The following is a 24,057-nucleotide window of genomic DNA, read 5'->3' as shown; positions in this document are numbered from 1 at the left end:
ATAGGTAGTTAGTGGCTGGTCCCTGCTGTGCAGCTGAGCTGAGAAAGCTTTAATCTGTCTCTTAAATGAGCAGGGACATGTAGACACCTCCCTCCCATGGGACCACCTGGTGAGGCTGCTTCTCCATGGGCCATTGCTAGAGACGCCCAGCCCATACCGCAGCTGATTACACATGGGAGGCCCAGGGAGAAAAATTACATTTTCCTGATTTACAGTATAAAAATAGCCAAGTGCTGCATGGCTATGTGGAAATTACTCACCATAGGGGACTTGGGGAATCTACCTCACGAGACTAGCTACCTCCACAGATTCACGCCTTATTTTTTTTAGCATAGAGCCATGTAGTGTGTGTGTGTGTTTTATGTTTGTGTGTGTCATATTCTAATTCCTTCTCCTCTCCAATCATACTGAGCCTGTCATGGAGGCCTGCAGTATGTGAATAACTTCTTTCCTTTGATCAATCCCACTGTTCCTAGGCCGTCGTTGAAGACAATATTTTGTTCTTAACTGACTTGCCTAGTTAAATAAAGGTAAAATAAAAATGCAACATGAAGGGGCAGATCGCCCAGCACACATACAGTTGTGAACACCACTCTTTGGTGCTAATGTGCGTCTTAGTAATTGGTGATCCATAGGGTGCTAGAAAGTTGAGGACATAAGGTTGGTACATTTCACATCTTCTCCATACGGAATGCTCTGGGGATATGGACTAAAGATATGACGTCCTCTGACTACTTCCAGCTGTGACCTGTGAATCAAATCAAATTGTATTTGTCGCATGCACCGAATACAACAGGCGTAGTCTTTACTGCTTACTTACGAGACCCCACCCAACAACGCACAGTTAAAAAGTAAGAAAGGAGAAAAAAAAGGAAATGGTAACACAATCAAATAACAATAATTTGTCCAAGTAAGGGCTCCCAGTCCTCTCCTCTGGATGACTTGAAAGAGGACACACACGTCATGAAACTCTCACCTACTCTCAGGCAATTTCTGGGATAAGCCCTAGCCCAGAGTGATTACCTCAAATCGAGTGAATACCGGAAGAGGATATATCGTTTGTTTGTGTGTGGGGTCAAATTCTCTCTTTCTCTTTTGCTTCCTTTCTTTGTATCTTGCTCTCACTGGAGTGTGACATTTCAAATGTCTTTGCCTTGCCTTGGTGAGTTTATATCTGTTTTCAGTTCCAGGTGAATGAGTGTATTTGCACCTGTTGGAGAACTGTTTGCAGTGTGTGATGGTACATTTTAGCATGGTGATGGGAGTTTTGAGGAAGTTGAAAGAGCCCACATGTCTTAACCAGGGGATGGAGGCTGATAGGCTGGTGCTGTAGCTGCTGAAGAGTCATTGATCAAACCCGGCCACATGATTTGAATTAGAGGCCCTGCCTTTACAGGGAAATCAGCCGAATTATTCATATCCCCTCCAGGCCAGCACAGGAGGAGGAAGGGGGAAAGAAGAGAGAGAGGAGCGGGCAATGAAATGACAGGGGAGAGCTCGTCAGTTTAGCAGTTTCCCTGACTGACTGCAGCTCATTGTGTGTGTGTGTGTGTGTGTGGCACTGTCTTTAATAAATTGGAAGTATCGAAATGGCTACTATCCTCCACCTGTATGTTGTGACAGTTTGTAACAGTTTGTCCATGCACTTAAAGAAATGTGCTTGGTGGGTTTTTCTTGAATTGCAGTGGTATTTGCGGCCCTGGACTTTGCAACCATGAAAAACACTTTAAAATGACAGTCACACATCATACATGTTTTAGTTCATATTGATCTGTTTATCAATGATAAAACAATGCTTTTATTTGCAAAACTTTGTTTATGCAACCTTTAAAGTACTTACGGTAAGCAAATTAGAGATCTGTTATTTTGAATGCTAGAAAGTGAACAAAAGTATTAAATATAATGTATAGATCAATAAAAACAAAGGCTATTATTAAAAAATGGTGTTGCTTGTGTCATGTATGTCCCTCAGTTTTATGCCATTGTGTTACTGGCTTGAAAATCACTCACTACAAAGATATAGATTAGAGTTGGGTATGTTGAGCCATTTTATACATTTAGCATCATTACGTCAAGGGAAATAGTATTCTTTATAACAAAGATATCAACACATATTTCAGCAATTTGTGTAATCCTGGAAGTAATCAGAATTCATGTAAACATAACAGTTTTAAAGCATGGCTTGCCCCTCCCCCCAAAAAATGGTCTCTTGGCATGACTTACAGGGGAAGTTGAGCTGCCTTGGGATAAGTGGGTGATGGTGCTGGTAGGTCGAAGTTTAATTCATGGAAAGGGGGTGTGGTATATCTTAAATGTATATCTTAAATGGATCTTATTTCAAAGGAGCATAGGGGGTTTCGTGTGTGTGGGTCAGTCACCAGATCTCAACTCAATTGAACACTTATGGGAGATTCTGGAGCGGCGTCCGAGACAGCATTTTCCACCACAATCAACAAAACACCAAATGATGGAATTTCTCATGGAAGAATAGTATTGCATCCCTCCAATAGAGTTCCAGACACTTGTAGAATATATACCAAGGCACATTGAAACTGTTCTGGCGGCTCGTGGTGGCCCAGTGCCGTATTAAGACACTTTGTTGGTGTTTGCTTTATTTTGGCAGTTATATCAAATCAAAATCCAATTTTATTAGTCACATGCGCCGAATACAACAGGTGTAATTATTATCTTTGTTAAATAACATTAAACATTAAATAACATAAAAATGTGGCACTTGATGGCACTTAATTCATTGGTCGTATGGCGAATACAGCCATTAGCCATGACCATAGTGAGTAACTCTCCATCACCTCGGGCCTCATGCCATTCATGGCCACCATGGTGACGGCTACCAGGAAGTAGAGGCATGTAGTACAGTCATCGCCCATGGGGACAGTTGCTAGGCCTTACAGTGAAATACTTACTTACGAGCCCCTAACCAACAGTGCAGTTTCAAATAAATACCGATAAGAATAAGAGATACAATTAACAAGTAATTAAAGAGCAGCAGTAAAAAATAACAATATATACAGGGGGGTGCCGGTACAGACTCATTCTGCGGGGGCACCGGTTAGTTGAGATAGTATGTACATGTAGGTAGAGTTATTAAAGTGACTATGCATAGATGACAACAGAGGGTGGCAGGGGTGTGGAGAGGGTGGGGGCGCAATGCAAATAGTCTGGGTAGCAATTTGACTAGATGTTCAGGAGTCTTATGGCTTGGGGATAGAAGCTGTTTAGAAGCCTCTTGGACCTAGACTTGGTGCTACGATACCGCTTGCTGTGCAGTAGTAGAGAGAACCGTCTATGACTAGGGTGGCTGGAGTCTTTGACAATTGTTATGGCCTTCCTCTGACACCGCCTGGTATAGAGGTCCTGAATGGCAGGAAGCTTGGCCCCAGTGATGTACTGGGCCATTCGCATTACCCTCTGTAGTGCCTTGCGGTCGGATGCCGAGCAGTTGCCATACCAGGCAGTGATACAACCGGTCCGGATGCTCTCGATGTTCCAGCTGTAGAAACTTTTGAGGATCTGAGGACCCATGCCAAATCTTTTCAGTCTCCTGAGGGGAAATAGGTTTTGTTGTGCCTGCTTCACGACTGTCTTGGTGTGCTTGGACCATGTTAGTTTGTTGGTGAAGTGGACACCAAGGAACTTGAAGCTCTCAACTTACTCCACTGCAGCCCCGTCGATGAGAATGCGGGCGTGCTCGGTCCTCTTTTTCCCGTAGTCCACAATCATCTCCTTTGTCTTGATCACGTTGAGGGAGAGGTTGTTATCCTGGCACCATACGGCCAGGTCTCTGACTGGCCAGGTCTCTACCACTGTTGTGTCATCTGCAAATGTAATGATGGTGTTGGAGTCGTGCCTGGCCATGCAGGCATGAGTGAACAGGGACAAAATCTGGGGGCTGAGCACGCACTCCTGAGGAGCCCCTGTGTTGAGGATCAGCGTGGCAGATGTGTTGTTACCTACCCTTAACACCTGGGGGCGGCCTGTCAGGAAATCCAGGATCCAGTTGCAGAGGGAGGTATTTAGTCCCAGAGTCCTTATTTTATTGATGAGCTTTGAGGGCACTATGGTGTTGAACGCTGAGCTGGAGTCAATGAATAGCATTCTCACATAGGTGTTCCTTTTGTCCAGGTGGGAAAGGGCAGTGTGGAGTGCAATAGCGATTGCATCATCTGTGGATCTGTTGGGGCGGTATGTGAATTCGAGAGGGTCTAGGGTTTCTGTGATGATGGCGTTGATGTGAGCCATGACCAGCCTTTCAAAGCACTTCATGGCTACAGACGTGAGTGCTACGGGTCAGTAGTCATTTAGGCAGGTTACCTTAGTGTTCTTGGGCACAGGCACTATGGTGGTCTGCTTGAAACATGTTGATATTACAGACTCGGACAGGTTGAAAATGTCAGTGAAGACACTTGCTAGTTGGTCAGCGCATGCTCGCAGTACACATCCTGGTAATCCGTCTGGCCCTGCGGCCTTGTGAATGTTGACCTGTCTAAGATCTTACTCACATCAGCTGCGGAGAGCGTGATCACACAGTCTTCCGGTACAGCTGGTGCTCTCATGCATGTTTCAGTGTTATTTGCTTCGAAGCGAGCATAGAAGTAGTTTAGCTTGTCTTGTGCCACTGGGCAGCTCTTGGCTGTGCATCCCTTTGTAGTCTGTAATGGTTTGCAAGCCCTGCCACATCTGACGAGCATCAGAACTGGTGTAATACGACTCGATCTTAGTCCTGTATTGATGCTTTGCCTGTTTGATGGTTCGTCGGAGGGCGTAGCGATATTTTTTATACGCTTCCGGGTTAGTCCCGCTCCTTGAAAGCGACAGCTCTAGCCTTTAGCTCAGTACGGATGCTGCCTATAATCCATGGCTTCTGTTTGGGGTATGTACATAAGGTCACTGTGGGGACAACATCATCGATGCACTTATTGATGAAGCCAATGACAGATGTGGTGTACTCCTCAATGCTATTGGAGGAATCCCGGAACATATTCCAGTCCGTGCTAGCAAAACTGTCCTGTAGCTTAGCATCTGCTTCATCTGACCACTTTTTTATTGATCTAGTCACTGGTGCTTCCTGCTTAAATTTTTGTTTGTAAGCAGGAATCAGGAGGATGGAATTATGGTCAGATTTGCCAAATAGAGGGTGAGGGAGAGCTTTGTATGCATCTCTGTGTGTGGAGTATAGGTGGTCCAGAGATCTTTTCCCTCTGGTTACACATTTAACATGCTGATAGAAATTCGGTCAAACTGACTTAAGTTTCCCTGTATTAAAGTCCCCGGCTACTAGGAGCGCCACCTCTGGGTGAGCATTTTCAATGCTATCTTAGTGCCAACCTCTGACTGAGGTGGTATGTAAACAGCTACAAAGAATACAGATGAGAACTCTCTCGGTAGGTAGTGTGGTCTACAGCTTATTATGATATACTCAACCTCAGGCGAGCAATAGCTCGAGACTTCCTTAGATACAGTATTGTGCACCAGCTGTTATTTACAAAATACATAATCCGCCATTGTTCTATCCTGCCGGTACATCGTATAACCAGCCAGCTGATTTGATTTTGATTTGATTGTCAACGTTCAGCCACGAACATATTGTCATCCGTGAAGCATAAGATGTTATTTATTTATTTATTTTAACCCGTTTTCTCCCCAATTTCGTGTTATCCAATTGTTTAGTAGCTACTATCTTGTCTCATCGCTACAACTCCCGTATGGGCTCGGGAGAGATGAAGGTTGAAAGTCATGCGTCCTCCGATACACAACCCAACCAAGCCGCACTGCTTCTTAACACAGCGCGCATCCAACCCGGAAGCCAGCCACACCAATGTGTCAGAGGAAACACTGTGCACCTGGCAACCTTGGTTAGTGCGCACTGCGCCCGGCCCGCCACAGGTGTCGCTGGTGCATGATGAGACAAGGATATCCCTACCGGCCAACCCCTCCCTAACCCGGGTGACGCTAGGCCAATTGTGCGTCGCCCCACGGACCGCCCGGTCGCGGACGGTTACGACAGAGCTTGGGAGTCTCTGGTGGCACAGCTGGCGCTGCAGTACAGAGCCCTTAACCACTGCGCCACCCGGGAGGCCCTGATGTTACAGTTTTTAATGCCCCGTTGGTAGTTTAATCTTCCCCGTAACTTGTCAATTGTATTGTCCAAAGATTGTACTTTTGCTAGCAGAATTGAGGGGAGTGGGGGTTTATTCGATCACCTTCTCAGAAGGCAGCCCGCTCTCCGGCTTCTCTTTCACTGCCACCTCTTCACGCAGATCATGGGGGTCGGGTCCTGTTACCTAGGGAGCCGTATATATCCTCCGCCTCGGGCTCGTCAGAGTCGTGAAAGAAGAAAAAGGATTCTGCTAGTCCGTGGTGAGTAATCGCAGTCCTGATGTCTAGAACTTATTTTCGTTCGTAAGAGACGGTAGCAGCAACATTATGTACAAAATGAGTTTTAAAAAAAAGTTACAAACAACGCAGATAAACGAACAAAAAACACAATCGGTTCAGGGCACGTAAAATGACTTCCTTTTGCTCCGGCGCCATATTAGTTCTGTAGACATCTCTGTTCAATATCACTTACCCTTCCATTTCTTGACCAGTTGTCTGGGACAGGGAAGATGTTTTAATGTGCCACTTCGAGTGGAGGCTGCTCAGGGGAGGACCGCTCATAATGGCTGGAAAGGAGTGAATGGTATCAAAGACGTATTTTGGGTTTTCGTGTTTGATACCATTCACACCATTCCAGCCATTACACTTCCTTTCAGCCATTATTATGAGCTGTCCTCCCCATAGCAACCTCCACTGGCCAATTCGTAGGCAACTTTTCTGCATTTGAAGCTACAAAGCCCATGAAGCTGGTCTGTGAGATTCTTGATATATCTAGCAAGCTCAGACTCCATGTCATCAGATAAGACCTTGTTTTATGCTTGTATACACAGGGCATGATGTCTGCTCTGTAACAATATAAGTGCACTATCTTGAGTTCATATGCAAAAATACTATGTATATTTTCTTTATAAAACAAACTAAATATAATCATAATTTGTAAGCGGTATTGTGGCCAAAAGCTCAACTGAACCCCATTGCCATTGGCTCAACTTACCCCAAAGCAAACACTAGCCCACACAGCTACAAGGATTCACTTTCATGTTAGGTTTAGGACCTCATATTGTATCTTATAGACCCCAACTGATGTACAAAACAATCTACTTTGGTTTGGCTATGAGCATCATGAAACCTATAACAGAATACATTCATTTGAATTTGTGAAAATCTGTTTATTGGACCTTACTTGCTTATCACTTTTTCCATGTGGTTTCTTCCTTCACATTAATTGATAACGTCTTCCTAAATATTTGGTCACAATATTAATTTTGAGTATGGTTTCCTAGAAACAAGGGTTGGCTCCACTTACCCCACTGTTGCCTACAAGGACCTTGAGCATTCCCTACAGTGGCAAACTGTTATTGGTGGAGGAGTCTTAAAGGGAATGCACAGTGAAAACTGTATTGCATTTTAATTTAATTCACTTTTGAACTAAGGAAGATGTAATGTCTGAAAAATCTATATTTTTGCTCTGTCTGTAGAGCTGTATCTGAAAATCTGTTAGAGGATTTTAGTTCCTATGTGTTCATTAACCAATTCAATTAAAACACTCTGTCCGTTTTATAAGAATTTGTCAGTCATCAACATGAACCAATAGCGTTTATTCTCGAGAGCTCTGCCTATAATACCACGTACATTGGTTTATATACCTCACATTTCATCATAAATGTCCCTCCTCTCAGATACAATGGCAATATAGTTCACAAGCCTTCTTCACATTGTCTACCACCTGTTAAACAATCTACTACAAGCCCAAGGTCTCTCACCTCCCTGGGTGGGGACAGAATGTCCTGTACGGAACACAGTATTCCAGCCGGTCTGACGATAGCTCCATAAGGAACAGAAATTCCTCTTTCTAATTCTTGACTAAAACTACACACATTATATTGTGTTTTGATTATAATAAGATTCATACAGTGACAGGGTAGTATTCTGTTTAGTTATAGTTCTATGTTAAATGTATACATAATTTAATCATTATTCATATAAATCCCATAACAAAATCCAATCACAAAAATCTATATTTTTGCTATGTCTGTTGAGCTGTATTTGAAAATCCAAACACTCTGTTTTGCTTTGCCTCAGGTGAGATGTCAGCTCACCTACTCATGTCCAATGATATGCTTTGTATATACTTAATTCCTGCTCTAATTTGAATGTGTAAAGCGCATAACCTGTTACTCCCTGCCATATCTTTGGATTCAGCAAGCAACCGGTCAGATAGCTCGCTAGTTACCGGTAAGCAAGAATGGCTCGTAACTGTATCTTTGGCTGTAAAAGCAATTTACAGCAGTTCTTTAACTTCCCCAAAAAGGAAGATGGGTTACATGAATTTCCCATGCTCAGGATGCATCCAAAGTTGATTACAGATTACAGCCTTTTGCAGAGCACATTTTGCAGATGAGTGATTCAAAAACCTTCTGCGAAAAAAGGGGTATGCCAAGTTTCTTATAATGAAGACCAATGAAGTTCCCATATTTGAGGTGCCACTGACAGTCCCAGCAGCAAGCATGGATCACCATTTATTGGTAAGTAAACTAGCTAACATAGAATAGTAGAGATTATTTAGCTAACTGGCTAACATTAGTTAAATTATTTGTCAATGTTGAGCCTCCATTCGCTCTGACATGAACCTCTATATCCTTGCATTCACTGAACTAACATTGGCTGGCTAACTTAGCTAGGTAGCTGTTAGCCAAATAACCAAAAATATATTTAAAAAATCTGTTTTGGTGCATAACTCAACAATGGAGCTCCCTAGGTGCTGCGTGCTCAGTCCCCTCCTGTACCCCCTGTTCACCCACGACTGCATGGCCAGGCATGACTCCAACACCATCATTAAGTTTGCTGACGACACAACAGTGGTAGGCCTGATCACCGACAATGACGAGACAGCCTATAGGGAGGAGGTCAGAGACCTGGCCGAGTGGTGCCAGAATAACAACCTATCCCTCAACGTAAACAAGACGGAGGAGGTGATTGTGGACTACAGGAAAAGGAGCACCAAGCACGTCCCCATTCTCATCGACTGGGCTGTACTGTAGCAGGTTGAGAGCTTCAAATTCCTTCAAATTCCTTGGTGTCCACATCAACAACAACATAGATTGGTCCAAACACACCAAGACAGTCGTGAAGAGGGCACGACAAAGCCTATTCCCCCTCAGGAAACTAAAAAGATTTGGCATGGGTCCTGAGATCCTCAAAAGGTTCTACAGCTGCAACATCGAGAGCATCCTGACCGGTTGCATCACTGCCTGGTACGGCAATTGCTCGGCCTCCGACCGCAAGGCACTTCAGAGGGTAGTGCGTACGGCCCAGTACATCACTGGGGCAAAGCTGCCTGCCATTCAGGACCTCTACACCAGGCGGTGTCAGAGGAAGGCCCTAAAAATAGTCAAAGACCCCAGCCACCCCAGTCATAGACTGTTCTCTCTACTACCGCATGGCACCGAAGTGCCAAGTCTAGGACAAAAAGGCTTCTCAACAGTTTCTACCCCCAAGCCATAAGACTCCTGAACAGGTAACCAAATGGTTACCTGGACTATTTGCATTGTGTGCCCCCCCCAAACCCCTCTTTTTACGCTTCTGCTACTCTCTGTTCATCATATACAGTGGGGAGAATAAGTATTTGATACAGTGCCGATTTGCAGGTTTTCCTACTTACAAAGCATGTAGAGGTCTGTCATTTTTATCATAGGTACACTTCAACTGTGAGAGACGGAATCTAAAACAAAAATCCAGAACATCACATTGTATGATTTTTAAGTAATTAATTAGCATTTTATTGCATGACATAAGTATTTGATACATCAGAAAAGCAGAACTTAATATTTGGTACAGAAACCTTTGTTTGCAATTACAGAGATCATACGTTTCCTGTAGTTCTTGAACAGGTTGGCACACACTGCAGCAGGGATTTTGGCCCACTCCTCCATACAGAACTTCTCCAGATCCTTCAGGTTTCGGGGAAAAACACATTTCTTCCCACAGGGCTGTGGGGTGAGACAGGGATGCAGCTTAAGCCCCACCCTCTTCAACATATATGTCAATGAATTGGCGAGGGCACTAGAAAAGTCTGCAGCACCCGGCCTCACCCTACTAGAATCTGAAGTCAAATGCCTACTGTTTGCTGATGATCTGGTGCTTCTGTCCCCAACCAAGGAGGGCCTACAGCAGCACCTAGATCTTCTGCACAGATTCTGCCAGACCTGTGCCCAGACAGTAAATCTCAGTAAGACCAAATTAATGGCTAAAAATACTTGATTCAGTTATAGAACCCATTGCCTTTTATGGTTGTAAGGTCTGGGGTCTGCTCACCAACCAAGAATTCACAAAATGGGGCAAACACCAAATTGAGACTCTGCATGCAGAATTCTGCAAAAACGTCCTCACTGTACAACGTAGAACACCAAATAATGCATGCAGAGCAGAATTAGGCCGATACCCGCTAATTATCAAAATCCAGAAAAGAGACATTAAATTATGCAACCACCTAAAACCTTCCATAACAAAGCCATCACCTACAGAGAGACGAACCTGGAGAAGAGTCCCCTAAGCAAGCTGGTCCTGGGGATCTGTTCACAAACACACCCCACAGAGCCCCAGGACAGCAACACAATTTGACCCAGCCAAATCATGAGAAAATAAAAAGATAATTACTTGACACATTGGAAATAATTAATTGTATTACTTATATTACTATTTGGCCATAACCAGATAGTACACAGGTGGGAACTGAGCTGCACTTCCTAACTTCCTGCCCAATTTATGACCATATTAGAGACACATATTTCCCTTAGATTACACCGACCCCCACAAAGAATTCGAAAACAAACCTGATTTTGATAAACTCCCATATCTACTGGGTGAAATACCACAGTGTGCCATCACAGCAGCAAGATTTGTGACCTGTTGCCACAAGAAAAGGTCAACCAGTGATGAACAAACACGATTGTCAATACAACCCATATTTATGCTTGTTTATTTTCCCTCATATACTTTAACCATTTGTACATTGTTACAATACTGTATATATACATAATATGACTTTTGTAATGTCTTTATTCTTTTGAAACTTCTGTGAGTGTAATGTTTACTGTTCATTTTTGTTTATTTCACTTTTGTATATTATCTACTTCACTTCCTTTGGCAATGTTAACATATGTTTCCCATGCCAATAAAGCCCCTTGAATTGAATTGTACAGTTTTTTTGTGGTTCCCAGTCAAATCCTGTCCTGTCCTCAGCGGAAGAGTTGAGGACATCTCCACACCCCTCCATCCATGATGAGTCTGTCATGTCCTGAAGTCAAGCCCCTGAAGACATCAACCCCTGTTCTGTCGTGTCCTGAAGTCAAGCCCCTGAAGTCCTCAACCACTGTCCTGTCGTGTCCTGAAGTCAAGCCCCTGAAGTCATCAACCCCTGTCCTGTCATGTCCTGAAGTCAAGCCTCTGAACACATAGTCTTGCCTCATACCCTTATTCAATCACTGCTCTGATCCTTTTCCAACACTGTGTGTGAGTAACCCTCTCATGTTTGGATAAATACCATGTTTAACCAGAAACTTAACTAATATATCATATTAATATTAATCTAATTCACAACCTGCTTTGACTAAGTCAGACAAAATAGCTATTTTTTATTTAACTATTGTGTAATAGTTTTTGTCCAGTCAAATCCTGTCCTGCCCTCAGCGGAGGAGTTGAGCTCTTCTGCATCACCCTCAATCTATGATGAACGTGTCTTGCTCTGCTACTTCCTAGACTACCTTGTCCCATCTCCCTTTTTGACCTCGGGTGTGATCCCTCTCAACACTACTAGATTCCACTGAAACTTTTTTTCTCTTCATCATCATGGAGTGTCAATTTGAATTTGTCTTTATCTCTACATGATTGAGTGCCTGTCTCTTTCCCAGCACCTAGACTGGTGAGACACCAAAAGACATCCTGTACCCCGCAGCAGATTCCATGGTCAACTTGGACAGCCTGATCCCCCAACATCTGTCCATAGTGTACCACCTGCTAACTTGTGAAAAATATACTCATTGTACCTTTTGTTCTGTATTTCTATAAACATGATAAACTCATTATTCAAAGAACCTGTTCATTACTGTTTGGATACATGAGGATGCAACAAACAAACAAAAAATGACTACTTTTACCATAACATCAATCTTTTATTCCATTCAATACATGCATTATACTTACTTAGTCCGTTTTCTCAGACGCAGGTCTCCATAATCTGCCTTATTATGCAAAATTGCCTTCGGAAAGTATTCAGACCCCTTGACTTTTTCCATATTTTCTTACGTTACAGCCTTATTCTTAAATGGATTACATTTTTATTTTCCCTCGTCAATCTACACACAATAACTCATAATGACAAAAAAAACGGCTTTTTAGAAAATGTTGCACATTTATAAAATAAGCTACTGAAATATGACATTTGCATAAGTATTCAGACCCTTCAATCAGCAATTACAGCCTTGAGTCTTGGGTATGATGCTGCAAGCTTGCCACACCTGTATTTGGGGAATTTCTCTCGTTTGTCTCTGCAGATCCTCTCAAGCGATGTTAGGTTGGATGGGGAGCACTGCTGCACAGCTATTTTCAGGTCTCTCCAGAGATGTTAGATCGGGTTCAAGTCTGGGCTCTGGCTGGGTCACTCAAGGACATTCAGAGACTTCTCCCGAAGCCACTCCTGCTTTGTCTTGGCTGTGTGCTTAGGGTCGTTGTCCTGTTGGAAGGTGAACCTTCGTCCCAGTCTGAGGTAGGGATGCACAATATATCGGTGAACATATCGGAATCGGTATTAGCCGATTCCGATATTAGCTAAAAATACCAACATCAACATCGGCCAATGTCCAGTTTAACGCCAATGTGCAAAACTGAAGTCAAAGCTGACATGCATACCTATATAACGTAGGTACATGATGTAATAATGCCATGTAAAATGTTGTGCTACACGTGCAACACAGCATTCCTAACCTAGCCCACAATGTCTGCTGTGTGTAACGAGCAGTCAAGTCGAGCCGGCATTTGAAAGAGTAATAAAAGTTCAGCGAAACAACTCAAAGGCGTAATCCATTAACGCCAAGATAATGGAATTCATTGCCCTTGACAATCAACCGTTCTCTGTCGTGGGTCATGTTGGCTTTCGCCGACTGGTCGAGCACACACTACCAAGTGCGCTATTTTTCAGATGTTACCCTACAGGAGTTACACAGTAATAGTGTCACTGCTATTAGCTTCACGACTGACATTTGGACCAGCGATATCAGCCCCATGAGCATGCTGAGTCTGACAGCACAGTAGGTCGTCGAGGATTGCATGCTCATGAATGTGCTGGTTGTCATACCGCTGCTGCCATTTCAATGGCATTTGAGAACATGTTTGAAACTGGAAACATGAACACACTAGCTAGCTCCATTAGAACAACTGACTCAAGAAATAAGCTCATCAACTGTGCCTGCAGAAGACGTGATACCTTCTGTCATGGCATTGAAACGCCTGCTCAACAAAACTGCCGACAGGCTGTGAACAAGCGATTCGGTGGCATTCTCTCTTTACTGTGTCGCCACCATGCTCAATGATTTGTAAAGGACCGCTACTTCGATGCAGACAAGAAACAGGGTTTACGTGAAATGTTACATACATAGCTGGACAAGATGGAAACGGACTTCGTGACATTGCGCACCGAGGAAGAGGCCACAGACAGACAGCTGAAACTTCACTGCTTGACATGTATGATGAAATCCTAGTTGAGAATGAAACGACTAAACAAATGAACAACGAAACAGCGTAGCAAGTAAGTGAAAGAAATAGGTTTTGATTATGTTTTACTGGTAATGGGGACATACGTAAATGCCAACAAAATAACTTTTCGGTCAGTCTGGTGTGTGTGTAACCTTTATTTAACTAGGCAAGTCAGTTAAGAACAAATGCTTATTTACAATGATGGCCTACCCCGGCCAAACCCGGACAGCGCAAGGAAAATATCCAATATCGGTATCAGCCAAAAATGTCATATCTGTGCATCACTAGTCAGAGGTCTTGAGCTCTCTGGAGCAGGTTTTCATCAAGGATCTCTGTTCTTTGCTCCGTTCATCTTTTCCTCGATCCTGACTAGTCTCCCAGTCCCTGCCTCTGAAAAACAGTGTGATACTGCCACCACCATGCTTCACTGTAGGGATGGTGCCAGGTTTCCTCCAGACATGACAGTTGGCATTCAGGCCAGAGAGTTCAATCTTGGTTTCATCAGACCAGAGAATTTTGTTTCTCATGGTCAGTTCTTTAGGTGCCTTTTTGCAAACTCCAAGCAGGCTGTCATGTGCCTTTTACTGAGGAGTGGCTTCCGTCTGGCCACTCTGCCATTAAGGCCTGATTGGTGGAGTGCTTCAGAGATGGTTGTCCTTCTGGAATGTTCTCCCATCTCCACAGAGGAACTCTGTCAGGGTGATCATCGGGTTCTTGGTCACCTCCCTGACCAAGGCCCTTCTCCCCCGATTACTTAGTTTGGCCGAGCAGCCAGCTATAGGAAGAGTCTTTGTGGTTACAAACTTATTCCATTTAGGAATAATGGAGGCCACTGTGTTCTAAGGGACCTACAATGCTACATAATTTCTTTGGTACCCTTCCCCAGATTTGTCCCTAGACACAATCCTGTCTTGGAGCTCTACGAACAATTCCTTCGACCTTGTGGCTTGGTTTTTGCCTTTCCAAATAATGTCCAATCAATTGAATTTACCACAAGTGGACTCCAATCAAGCTGTAGAAACATCTCAAGGATGGTCAATGGAAATAGAATGCACATGAGCTAAATTTCGTGTCTCATAACGAGTCTAAATACTTATGTAAATAATGGATTTCTGTTTTTGAAAAATTTGCACACAAAAAATTAAAACTATGTTCGCCTTGTCTTTATAGGATATTGTGTGTAGATTGATGAGAGGAAAATGTATTTCATCCAATTTAGAATAAGGCTGTAATGTAAGAAAATGTGGAATAAGGAAGGGGTCCTAATACTTTCCGAATGCACTGTATGTTATACATTTGAGGATTCCATTGACAATTTGGTGTGTCTAAATCAAAACGGTCATTTTGTGTTACTCATTTAAAATGAAGGGAAATAACATTGGGACCAACATTATTAATCATATCACTTTAGTAAATTATTTTTAAATCTTAGATTTTAGCATCTGTGGCCTCCATTTAAGAAAATCCTCGAACTTAAAATGTCTCATCGGTGTTACCATTATTGATGTTACTACGCCTACTGGAGGCACAATATTATCATAATGGTAAAAATGATTTATAGTCATTAAGCTTCCATATTAGTTTTTAGAATGGGAAGGTGTACTGAGTTTGAGTGTGTATATATATTCTTGCTCACAGATAAAACTGAAGAAATTAAGAATTTACTAATAATTGCAAAACACTCATTTAAAATACCTAATATTTGACATAAATTAACATACATAACACTTGAAACATTACAGGTGTCACGGATTCCCTCGGTACTGGTACTGCTGCTCATTCCTTGCACCAGATCCGGAGGTCTACTTCACCGACTGGATTCATTACCACCAACCCCGGACTGTCTTGTCTCATTACACACACCTGGTTCCCATTCCCCCTGATTAGTATGTTATATATGTTCCCCATTATCCTCTCTGGCGCAGGCGTTCCGCTAACGACCCACCTTGACAACATCCGGTGAAATAGCAGAGTGCCAAATTCAAAATACAGAAATAGTCATAATAAACATTCATAAAAGTACAAGTGTTATACATCAATTTAAAGATTAACTTCTTGTTAATCCGGCAGCTTTGTCAGATTTCTAAAAGGCTTTACTGCGAAAGCATACCATGTGATTATTTGAGGACAGCGCACCACTTACAAAAGCATACAAACATTTTCCAACCAAGTAGAAATGCACGAAAGTCAGAAATAGCGATAAAATGAATCACTTACCTTTGAAAATATTCATCTGGTTGCACTCACAAGAGTTCCCAACTACACAATAAATGTTTGTTTTGTTCGATAAAGTCCCTCTTTATATCCCAAAAACTCTGTTTTGTTGGTGCATTTTGTTCAGTAATCCAGTGGATCAAAGGCGGTCAAAACATGCAGACGAATACATCCTAATAGTACCGGTAAAGTTTGTCGAAACATGTCAAGCGATGTTTATAATTAATCCTCAGGTTGTCAATTGTCTAAATAATCGCTAATATTTCAACCGGACAATAGCGTATTCAATAGAAAGGAAAAACAACGAAGGGCGCACACGCGGTCACACACGCAAACCAGCATTGCATGATTCTACAGTCCACTGACAGAAAGGACTCATTCTTCTTCATTTTTCAGAAAACAAGCCTGAAACAATGTCTAAAGACTGTTGACATCTAGTGGAAGCCATAGGAACTGCAATCTGGGTCCTAACCCATTAGATACTCAATAGGCATTCAATTGAAAACTACCCACATCAAATAAATCCCACTTCCTGGATGGATTTTCCTCAGGTTTTCGCCTGCCGTATCAGTTCTGTTATACTCACAGACATTATTTTAACATTTTTTGGAAACTTTAGAGTTTTCTATTCAAATCTACCAATATATGCATATCCTAGCTTCTGGGCCTGGGGAACAGGCAGTTTACTTTGGGCACGCTTCTCATCCAGACGTCGAAATACTGCCCCCAAGCCATAAGAAGATTTATCCTTGCCGGTTATTGTTCCCATGTCCCTTGGTCTTGTGAGTACCTGTGCTTTGTTGTTTCGGCTTTCGTGCTACGTGTATTGTGCACTATTTCGGGACTAGTCCCATGTAGTGTTATTACGGCTCTCGTCCCATGTTGTGTTGTTACGAGTCTCGTTTCGTGTAATCTTTAGAGGTTTAAACCTCGCTCTTTTGTTTGGGTTACATCCCTACCTATTTTAAAAGGAAAGATGCCCAGGGTCCCTGCTCATCTGCGTGAACGTGCTTTAGGCATCCTTCAAGGAGGCACGAGGACTGCAGATGTGGCCAGGGCAATAAAATGCAATGTCCGTAGTGTGAGACGCCTAAGACAGTGCTACAGGGAGACGGGACGGACAGCTGATCATCCTTGCAGTGGCAGACCACGTGTAACAACACCTGCACAGGATCGGTACATCCGAACATCACACCTGCGGGACAGGTACAGGATGGCAACAACAACTGCCTGAGTTACACCAGGAATGCACTATCCCTATATCAGTGCTCAGACTGTCCGCAATAGGCTAAAAGAGGCTGGACTGAGGGCTTGTAGGCCTGTTGTAAGGCAGGTCCTCACCAGACATCACCGGCAACAATGTCGCCTATGTGCGCAAACCCACCATCGCTGCTCTTCACTGACGAGTCGTGGTTTTGTCTCACCAGGGGTGATGGTCAGATTCGCGTCTATCGTCGAATGAGAGTTACACCGAAGCCTGTGCTCTGGAGCGGGATCGATTTGGAGGTGGAGGGTCCATCATGGTCTGGGGCGTTGTGTCACAGCATCATAGGACTGAGCTTGTTGTCAATGCAGGCAATCTCAACACTGTGCGTTACAGGGAAGACATTCTCCTCCCTCATGTGGTACCCTTCCTGCAGGCTCATTCTGACATGACCCTCCAGCATGACAATGCCACCAGCCATACTGCTCGTTCTGTGTGTGATTTCCTGCAAGACCGGTATGTCAGTGTTCTGCCATGGCCAGCGAAGAGCCCGGATCTCAATCCCATTTGAGCACGTCTGGGACCTGTTGGATCGGAGGGTGAGAGCTAGGGCCATACCCCCAGAAATGTCTTGGAACTTGCAGGTGCCTTGCTGGAAGAGTGGGGTAACATCTCACAGCAAGAACTGGTAAATCTGGTGCAGTCCATGAGGAGGAGATGCACAGCAGTACTTAATGTAGCTGGTGGCCACACCAGAAACTGACTGTTACTTTTTTTATAAAACGTGACAGAATGACCGACCCACAAAATGGAGACAGTGGGAAAGGCTGAGGTGGCGACAATCGTAGAGACAGTCCAGCATCACAAGAACTGTCTCTCCAGACTCTGCAGCGCCATGGACAGCATGCTGGCAACCATCCTGCGCTTGGAGAGGAATGTGCAGTCCCTCCAGTCTCCAGCACCGGTCCCGGCACCAGCCCCCACACAACCACTACCTGCCTCCTTCCAATCTGAGCCGGTCTGCGGAATACCCCTGCGCTTTGACTGCGCGCCAGCGAGATGCAAGGGATTCCTTCTGCAATGCAACCTGTACCTCCAGGAGAGACAGGGTTGCCATCGTCATCTCCGAGGTCGAGTCCTACGAGCGCTTCACTCTCCTCTTCCGCTCTGTGTTTTATCATCCTGTGGAGGGGGGGTGAGTGTCTACTCCGACTACGCCAGGGATCTAGCACCGCCTCAAGAGTTTGCCCTGGAGTTCCGGACAATCTCAGCCTCCACCGGATGGAACGAGTCGGCTCTGATCACCGCAGCGGACTGCGAGAGGAGGTACAGCTGGAGTTAGCCTGCCGTGATGACAACCTGTCAGCGCAGTCAGATCATGGCCCATCTATAACTCCGGAATGAGGTGTTGGGATGTGCCAGCACGGGAGCAGTGGTGATGCGTGCCTTCAATGTCTCGAACACCCTCTCCACCATCCAACGAAGCCGCTGGGGACCTCCTCACAGCAAGGAGGTAAGAGGCGCAACCACCGTGCTGAAGCCCCAGATGAATCTCCGGAAATAGTTGGCGAACCCCAGGAATCGCTGGACTGCTTTCAGAGTTATAGATGGGCCATGATCTGACACATTGCTCCTCCATCTCCACTCCCTTCGTGGATATGAGGTAGCCCAAAAAGGACACAGTCCGCTGGAAACAAACATTTCTCATGTTTGACATATAGATCATGCTCCAACAGTCTTCCCAGCACAGACTTGACGAACGAAACATGCTGGGCGCGGGACATGATGATATAATAATGTATATGTGAAAGATAATGATAAAATAATTCCACTCTGAAACCTTACAACTGTATGAAATTGATTAGAATCATAAAATTATAATCTGATGATGTGTGTAGTTTTAGTCTGAGTTTTCTTCTTTAGGTCCTGGATTTCAGTTTTGTAGTAGTTTGTCTTTGCTTATATAAAATAATATATATATAGAGATTTTTTTTAAATACCCTGCTGTTAGCTTTTTGCACTGGGAATTTAATTATTGACAAAATATTTTCATGGTTTTAGGTTTAATGTGAAACAACACTTTTTATTCTGCTCGTTTTACCTGTAATCTGTACCTCTCCTGTATCAGTATTCCTCCTCGTACTCCTCTTCCCTTCATCTTGACCATGCTTCTCACGGGGGCCGTTGATAACAGAAGTTTGACTAATACATTAAAGCTGGGAATTAGAAAGTGTCACTCTGCATGCATATGCAAGTGTTTCTCCTAGTTCTGGGCAGAAAAATGACTGCAGGTTTATGTAAATCTGGGCTTTGAGGATCTGGCAACAATATTTGTACACTATTTTTATGGATGGAAATTTGCACAGTCAAGGGCCCCTTTTTGTCTGTCTCACCTGAATGTGGACTTATTTACTTTCTTGTAAAGAATGTGAAATATCTGAGGGCAAACTCCCCCCTCCTTCGTTTGGGAAAGCAGATCCATCTTTCTCTGGCAGTTTGCGGACCTTCCAGTGTTTGCTTCCTGACAATCGATACGCATGCATATTTCATCCTTTGGGTTAAGAGCAGAATCTTTCCCCCTGCTGTGCCTTTTGATTTCTGCTCCTCTATCACCCCACTGGGAAAATGGTGTGGATGTCTGCGGTCCCACGGTTAATCACTCCACCAAGTAGCGGTGTAATACTGTTTCAACTGAAGGCCTTTCTCTGGGTAATCACACCAGACTCTGGTGCTGAGCCATTTCTGACTCTGAGAAACAGTACTGTAGTACGTTAGCTGGCTAGCATTAATATGACCCCATTAACAGTTATCAGTCTTTGTGTCCACAGGAACAGCGGTTTTGTTCGTAATTGAATTTCATTTGGTAAACGTGTCTGAATTCTCAATGGTAACACTACAGACAGGACATTAAAGCAGAAGCCTACTGTTTGCTGTCTACTTCAAAACAGATTACAATAGGGCTGGACACATGATATTGTGAACCACTGTCTACTATGCCAATGACCTCTGCCCTATGAGAGGCCAGTGAAAATGTTAAGAGTGACCTAGACTGAGTCCTCTCACTGGGTTGACTTCCCTGGAGCAGCTCTGTACATCTCTGCCCACATTAGACTGCTGTGTGTCAGTCGCCTCCTCAGTGAAGGGAAGAGCGAGGGAGAGCAAGGGAATGAGGGACGTGTCTCAATGTGATCGCAGTGGTTTGAACAGAGCTGCTTTAATAAAGTCCCACCCAAACTCCTCCTTTCTTTCCCCTCCCTCTTTCCTCTTCTCTCCTGTCCTTCCTTCCCTTTCTTCTTTCCTCTTCTCTCCTGTCCTTCCTTCCCTTTCTTCTCTCCTCCACCTCTCCCCCTCACTTATTTCCTCAGCTCCGGCGCTCCTCTCTTCTCCCCCACTCCTCCCCCGTCAGTACAGTAATTAGCTCAGAGGCTCAGAAAGAAGGACGGAACAGATGAGCCCTGATGCAGGGAGCCGAGGGGATAGCTGGTCAGGTGGTCTAACTCCTCTGATGGCTCTGAGGAAGTTCAGGAGGAGTTTACTGTAAATGTCGCTATCTGCACTCTTAGCTCCTCTGCAACCTTTCAGATGCTCCGTCTATCCCAGGCATCCAAAAGAGAAGCTAATAGGAGGGCTGACAGCTCTGGCTCAACACAGAGTGCAATTACAGCCAGAGCCAGGTACCAATCAGGCCACCCTCTATCACCTCACTCACACCCTCCCTCCATTTGTCTCTCGGTCATCTATCCTTGGCATCTGCACCACTATATCCCCCTGCTCTCTCTGCATCTAGTGGAGTGGTGTATAGAGAGATTTGCTGACACTGTGTTTGTGAAGTGTGTGTTTGCGTGAGATGAATATATATTTTGGAGATGAAGATTAGGTGTCTAATCTCTTTCTCCGTCTCGCACACACACGCGTTCTCTCTCTCACACATCTTTTCTGTTCTTTCCTTCACTCTCTCTGTTCTCTCTCCCATGCTCTGCTACGTAGGTCAGATGAAGGTGTCAGGTTAGATGGGATCAATAGGGGACTTGTCAGGACTAGTGAGTGGGTAGAGAAAGCACTTTCAGTATTTCTAATCAATACCATAATCACTTCTCCTACCTACAAAGGCCCCCAAGGCCCCGATCAATTGTTTACTCAGTATTACTTTCATCTCCTGTTGATCCACAGGACAAGTGACATGACTGTTTAAGTGTGTACAGTTGAAGTCGGAAGTTTACATACACCTTAGCCAAATACATTTAAACTCAGTTTTTCACAATTCCTGACATTTAATCCTAGTAAAAATTCTCTGTCTTAGGTCAGTTAGGATCACCACTTTATTTTAAGAATGTGAAATGTCAGAATAATAGTATAGAGAATTATTTGTTTCAGCTTTTATTTCTTTCATCACATTCCTAGTTGGTCAGATGTTTACATACACTCAATTAATATTTGGTATCGTTGCCTTCAAATTGTTTAACTTGGGTAGCCTTCCACAAGCTTCCCACAATAAGTTGGGTGAATTTTGGCTCATTCCTCCTGACAGAGCTGGTGTAACTGAATCAGGTTTGTAGGCCTCCTTGCTCGAACACGCTTTTTCAGTTCTGCCCACAAATGTTCTATAGGATTGAGGTCAGGGCTTTGTGATGGCCACTCCAATACCTTTACTTTGTTGTCTGTAAGCCATCTTTAAGCCATCTTGCCACAACTTTGGAAGTATGCTTGGGTTCATTGTCCATTTGGAAGACCCATTTGCGACCAAGCTTTAACTTCCTGACTCATGTCTTGAGTTGTTGCTTTAATATATCCACATAACTTTCATCCCTCATGATGCCATCTATTTTGTGAAGTGCACCAGTCCCTCCTGCAGCAAAGCACCCCCACAGCATGATGCTGCCACCCCCGTGCTTCACAGTTGGGATTGTGTTCTTCGGCTTGCAAGCCTCCCCCTTTTTCCACCAAACATAACGATGGTGAGTATGGCCAAACATTTCTATTTTTGTTTTATCAGACCAGAGGACATTTCTCCAAAAAGTACGATCTTTGTCCCCATGTGCAGTTGCAAACCATAGTCTGACTTTTTAATGGCGGTTTTGGAGCAGTGGCTGCTTCCTTGCTGAGCGGCCTTTCAGGTTATGTCGATATAGGACTTGTTTTACTGTGGATATAGATACTTTTGTACATGTTTCCTCCAGCATCTTCACAATGTCCTTTGCTGTTGTTCTGAGATTGATTTGCACTTTTCACACCAAAGTACGTTCATCTCTAGGAGACCGAATGCGTCTCCGTCCTGAGCAGTATGACGGCTGCGTGGTCCCATGGTGTTTATACTTGCTTACTATTGTTTGTACAGATGAACGTGTTACCTTCAGACGTTTGGAAATTGCGCCCAAGGATGAACCAGACTTGTGGAGGTCCACAATTTCTTTTCTGAGGTCTTGGCTGATTTCTTTTGATTTTCCCATGATGTCAAGCAAAGAGGCACTGAGTTTGAAGGTTGGCCTTGAAATACATCCACAGGTACACCTCCAATTGACACAAATGAATTCAATTAGCCTATCAGAATCTTCTAAAGCCATGGCATCATTTTCTGGAATTTTCCAAGCTGTTTATTGGCACAGGCAACTTAGTGTATATAAACTTCTGACCCACTAGAATTCTGATGTAGTTAATTATAAGTGAAATAATCTGTCTGTAAACAATTGTTGGAAACATTTATTGTGTCATGCACAAAGTAGATGTCCTAAACAACTTGCCAAAACTATAGTTTGTTAACAAGACATTTGTAGAGAGGTTGAAAACAAGTTTTAATGACTCCAACCTAAGTGTATGTATACTTTCGACTTCAACTGTATGTACATATGTATGTACTGTATGTGACATTTGTGTGTCAATTTTATTTGTCACATGCACCGAATACAATGGGTGTAGACTTAACTGTGAAATGCTCACTTACTCGCCCTGCCTAACGATGCAGAGTTTCAAAAATGGTTTTTATAACATTATCTTAAGGATTAAAATACACAAAAACGTAGCTATATACAGGGAGTACCAGTACCAGATCAATGTGCAGGTATTTGAGGTAGATACAGTGCCTTCAGAAAATATTCACACCCCTTGACTTTGCCCACATTTTGTTGTATTACAAATTGGGATTCAAATGTTTAATGGAAAATTAAACTGAATGTACAAAACATTAAAGACACCTGCTCTTTCCATGACATAGACTGGACAGGTGAATCCAGGTGAAAGCTGTGGTCCCTTATTGCTGTCAAATCCACTTCAATCAGTGTAGATGCATGGGAGGAGTCAGGTCACAGGAGGATTATTAAGCCTTGAGACAATTGAGACGTGGAGATATGGATTGTGTATGTGTGCATAGTCAAGACAACATATTTAAGTGCCTTTGAACGGGGTATGGTAGGTAGTAGGTGTCAGATGCACTGGTTTTGTCAAGAACTGTAACGCGACTAGGTTTTTCACGCTCAACAGTTTCCCATGTGTATCAAGAAAGGTCCACCACTCAAGGGACATCCAGCCAACTTGATTAAACATGGGCCAGCATCCCTGTGGAACGCTTTCGACACCTTGTAGAGTCAATGCCCCGAAGAATTGATGCTGTTCTGAGTGCAAAAGAGGGGGGAGCTCAATATTAGGAAGGTGTTGTTAATGTTTTATATACTCGGTGTAACTTGATTTAGAACAGTATTCAATCCCCTGAGTAGATACACGTTAGAATCACCTTTGAAAGTGATTACAGCTCTGAGTCTTTCAAGGTAAGTCTCTAAGAG

At 43.6% G+C, this 24,057-nt stretch overlaps 1 protein-coding gene across 6 annotated transcripts in view; it reads left to right on the top strand.

Annotated features, from left to right (window-relative positions):
- LOC109888051 (solute carrier family 66 member 2) overlaps window positions 1–24,057 on the top strand; it is an 80,396-nt gene that overhangs the window by 47,945 nt on the left and 8,394 nt on the right. For 2 of the 6 annotated variants that reach the window (XM_031801157.1, XM_031801158.1), the window contains exon 5: window positions 11,337–12,198. The exons of the other annotated variants lie outside the window; for them this stretch is intronic. In XM_031801157.1, coding sequence (XP_031657017.1) covers window positions 11,337–11,370 — 34 coding nt within the window. In that variant the 3' untranslated portion in view covers window positions 11,371–12,198. Of the gene's footprint in view, window positions 1–11,336; window positions 12,199–24,057 lie in introns of those variants that run through there. 6 annotated transcript variants of the gene reach the window in all.

This window comes from Oncorhynchus kisutch, linkage group LG22, assembly GCF_002021735.2.
Source record: "Oncorhynchus kisutch isolate 150728-3 linkage group LG22, Okis_V2, whole genome shotgun sequence".
NCBI lineage: Eukaryota > Metazoa > Chordata > Actinopteri > Salmoniformes > Salmonidae > Oncorhynchus > Oncorhynchus kisutch.
Note: the sequence above shows the minus strand (reverse complement) of the source record. Positions and strands in the feature narration are given on the sequence as shown.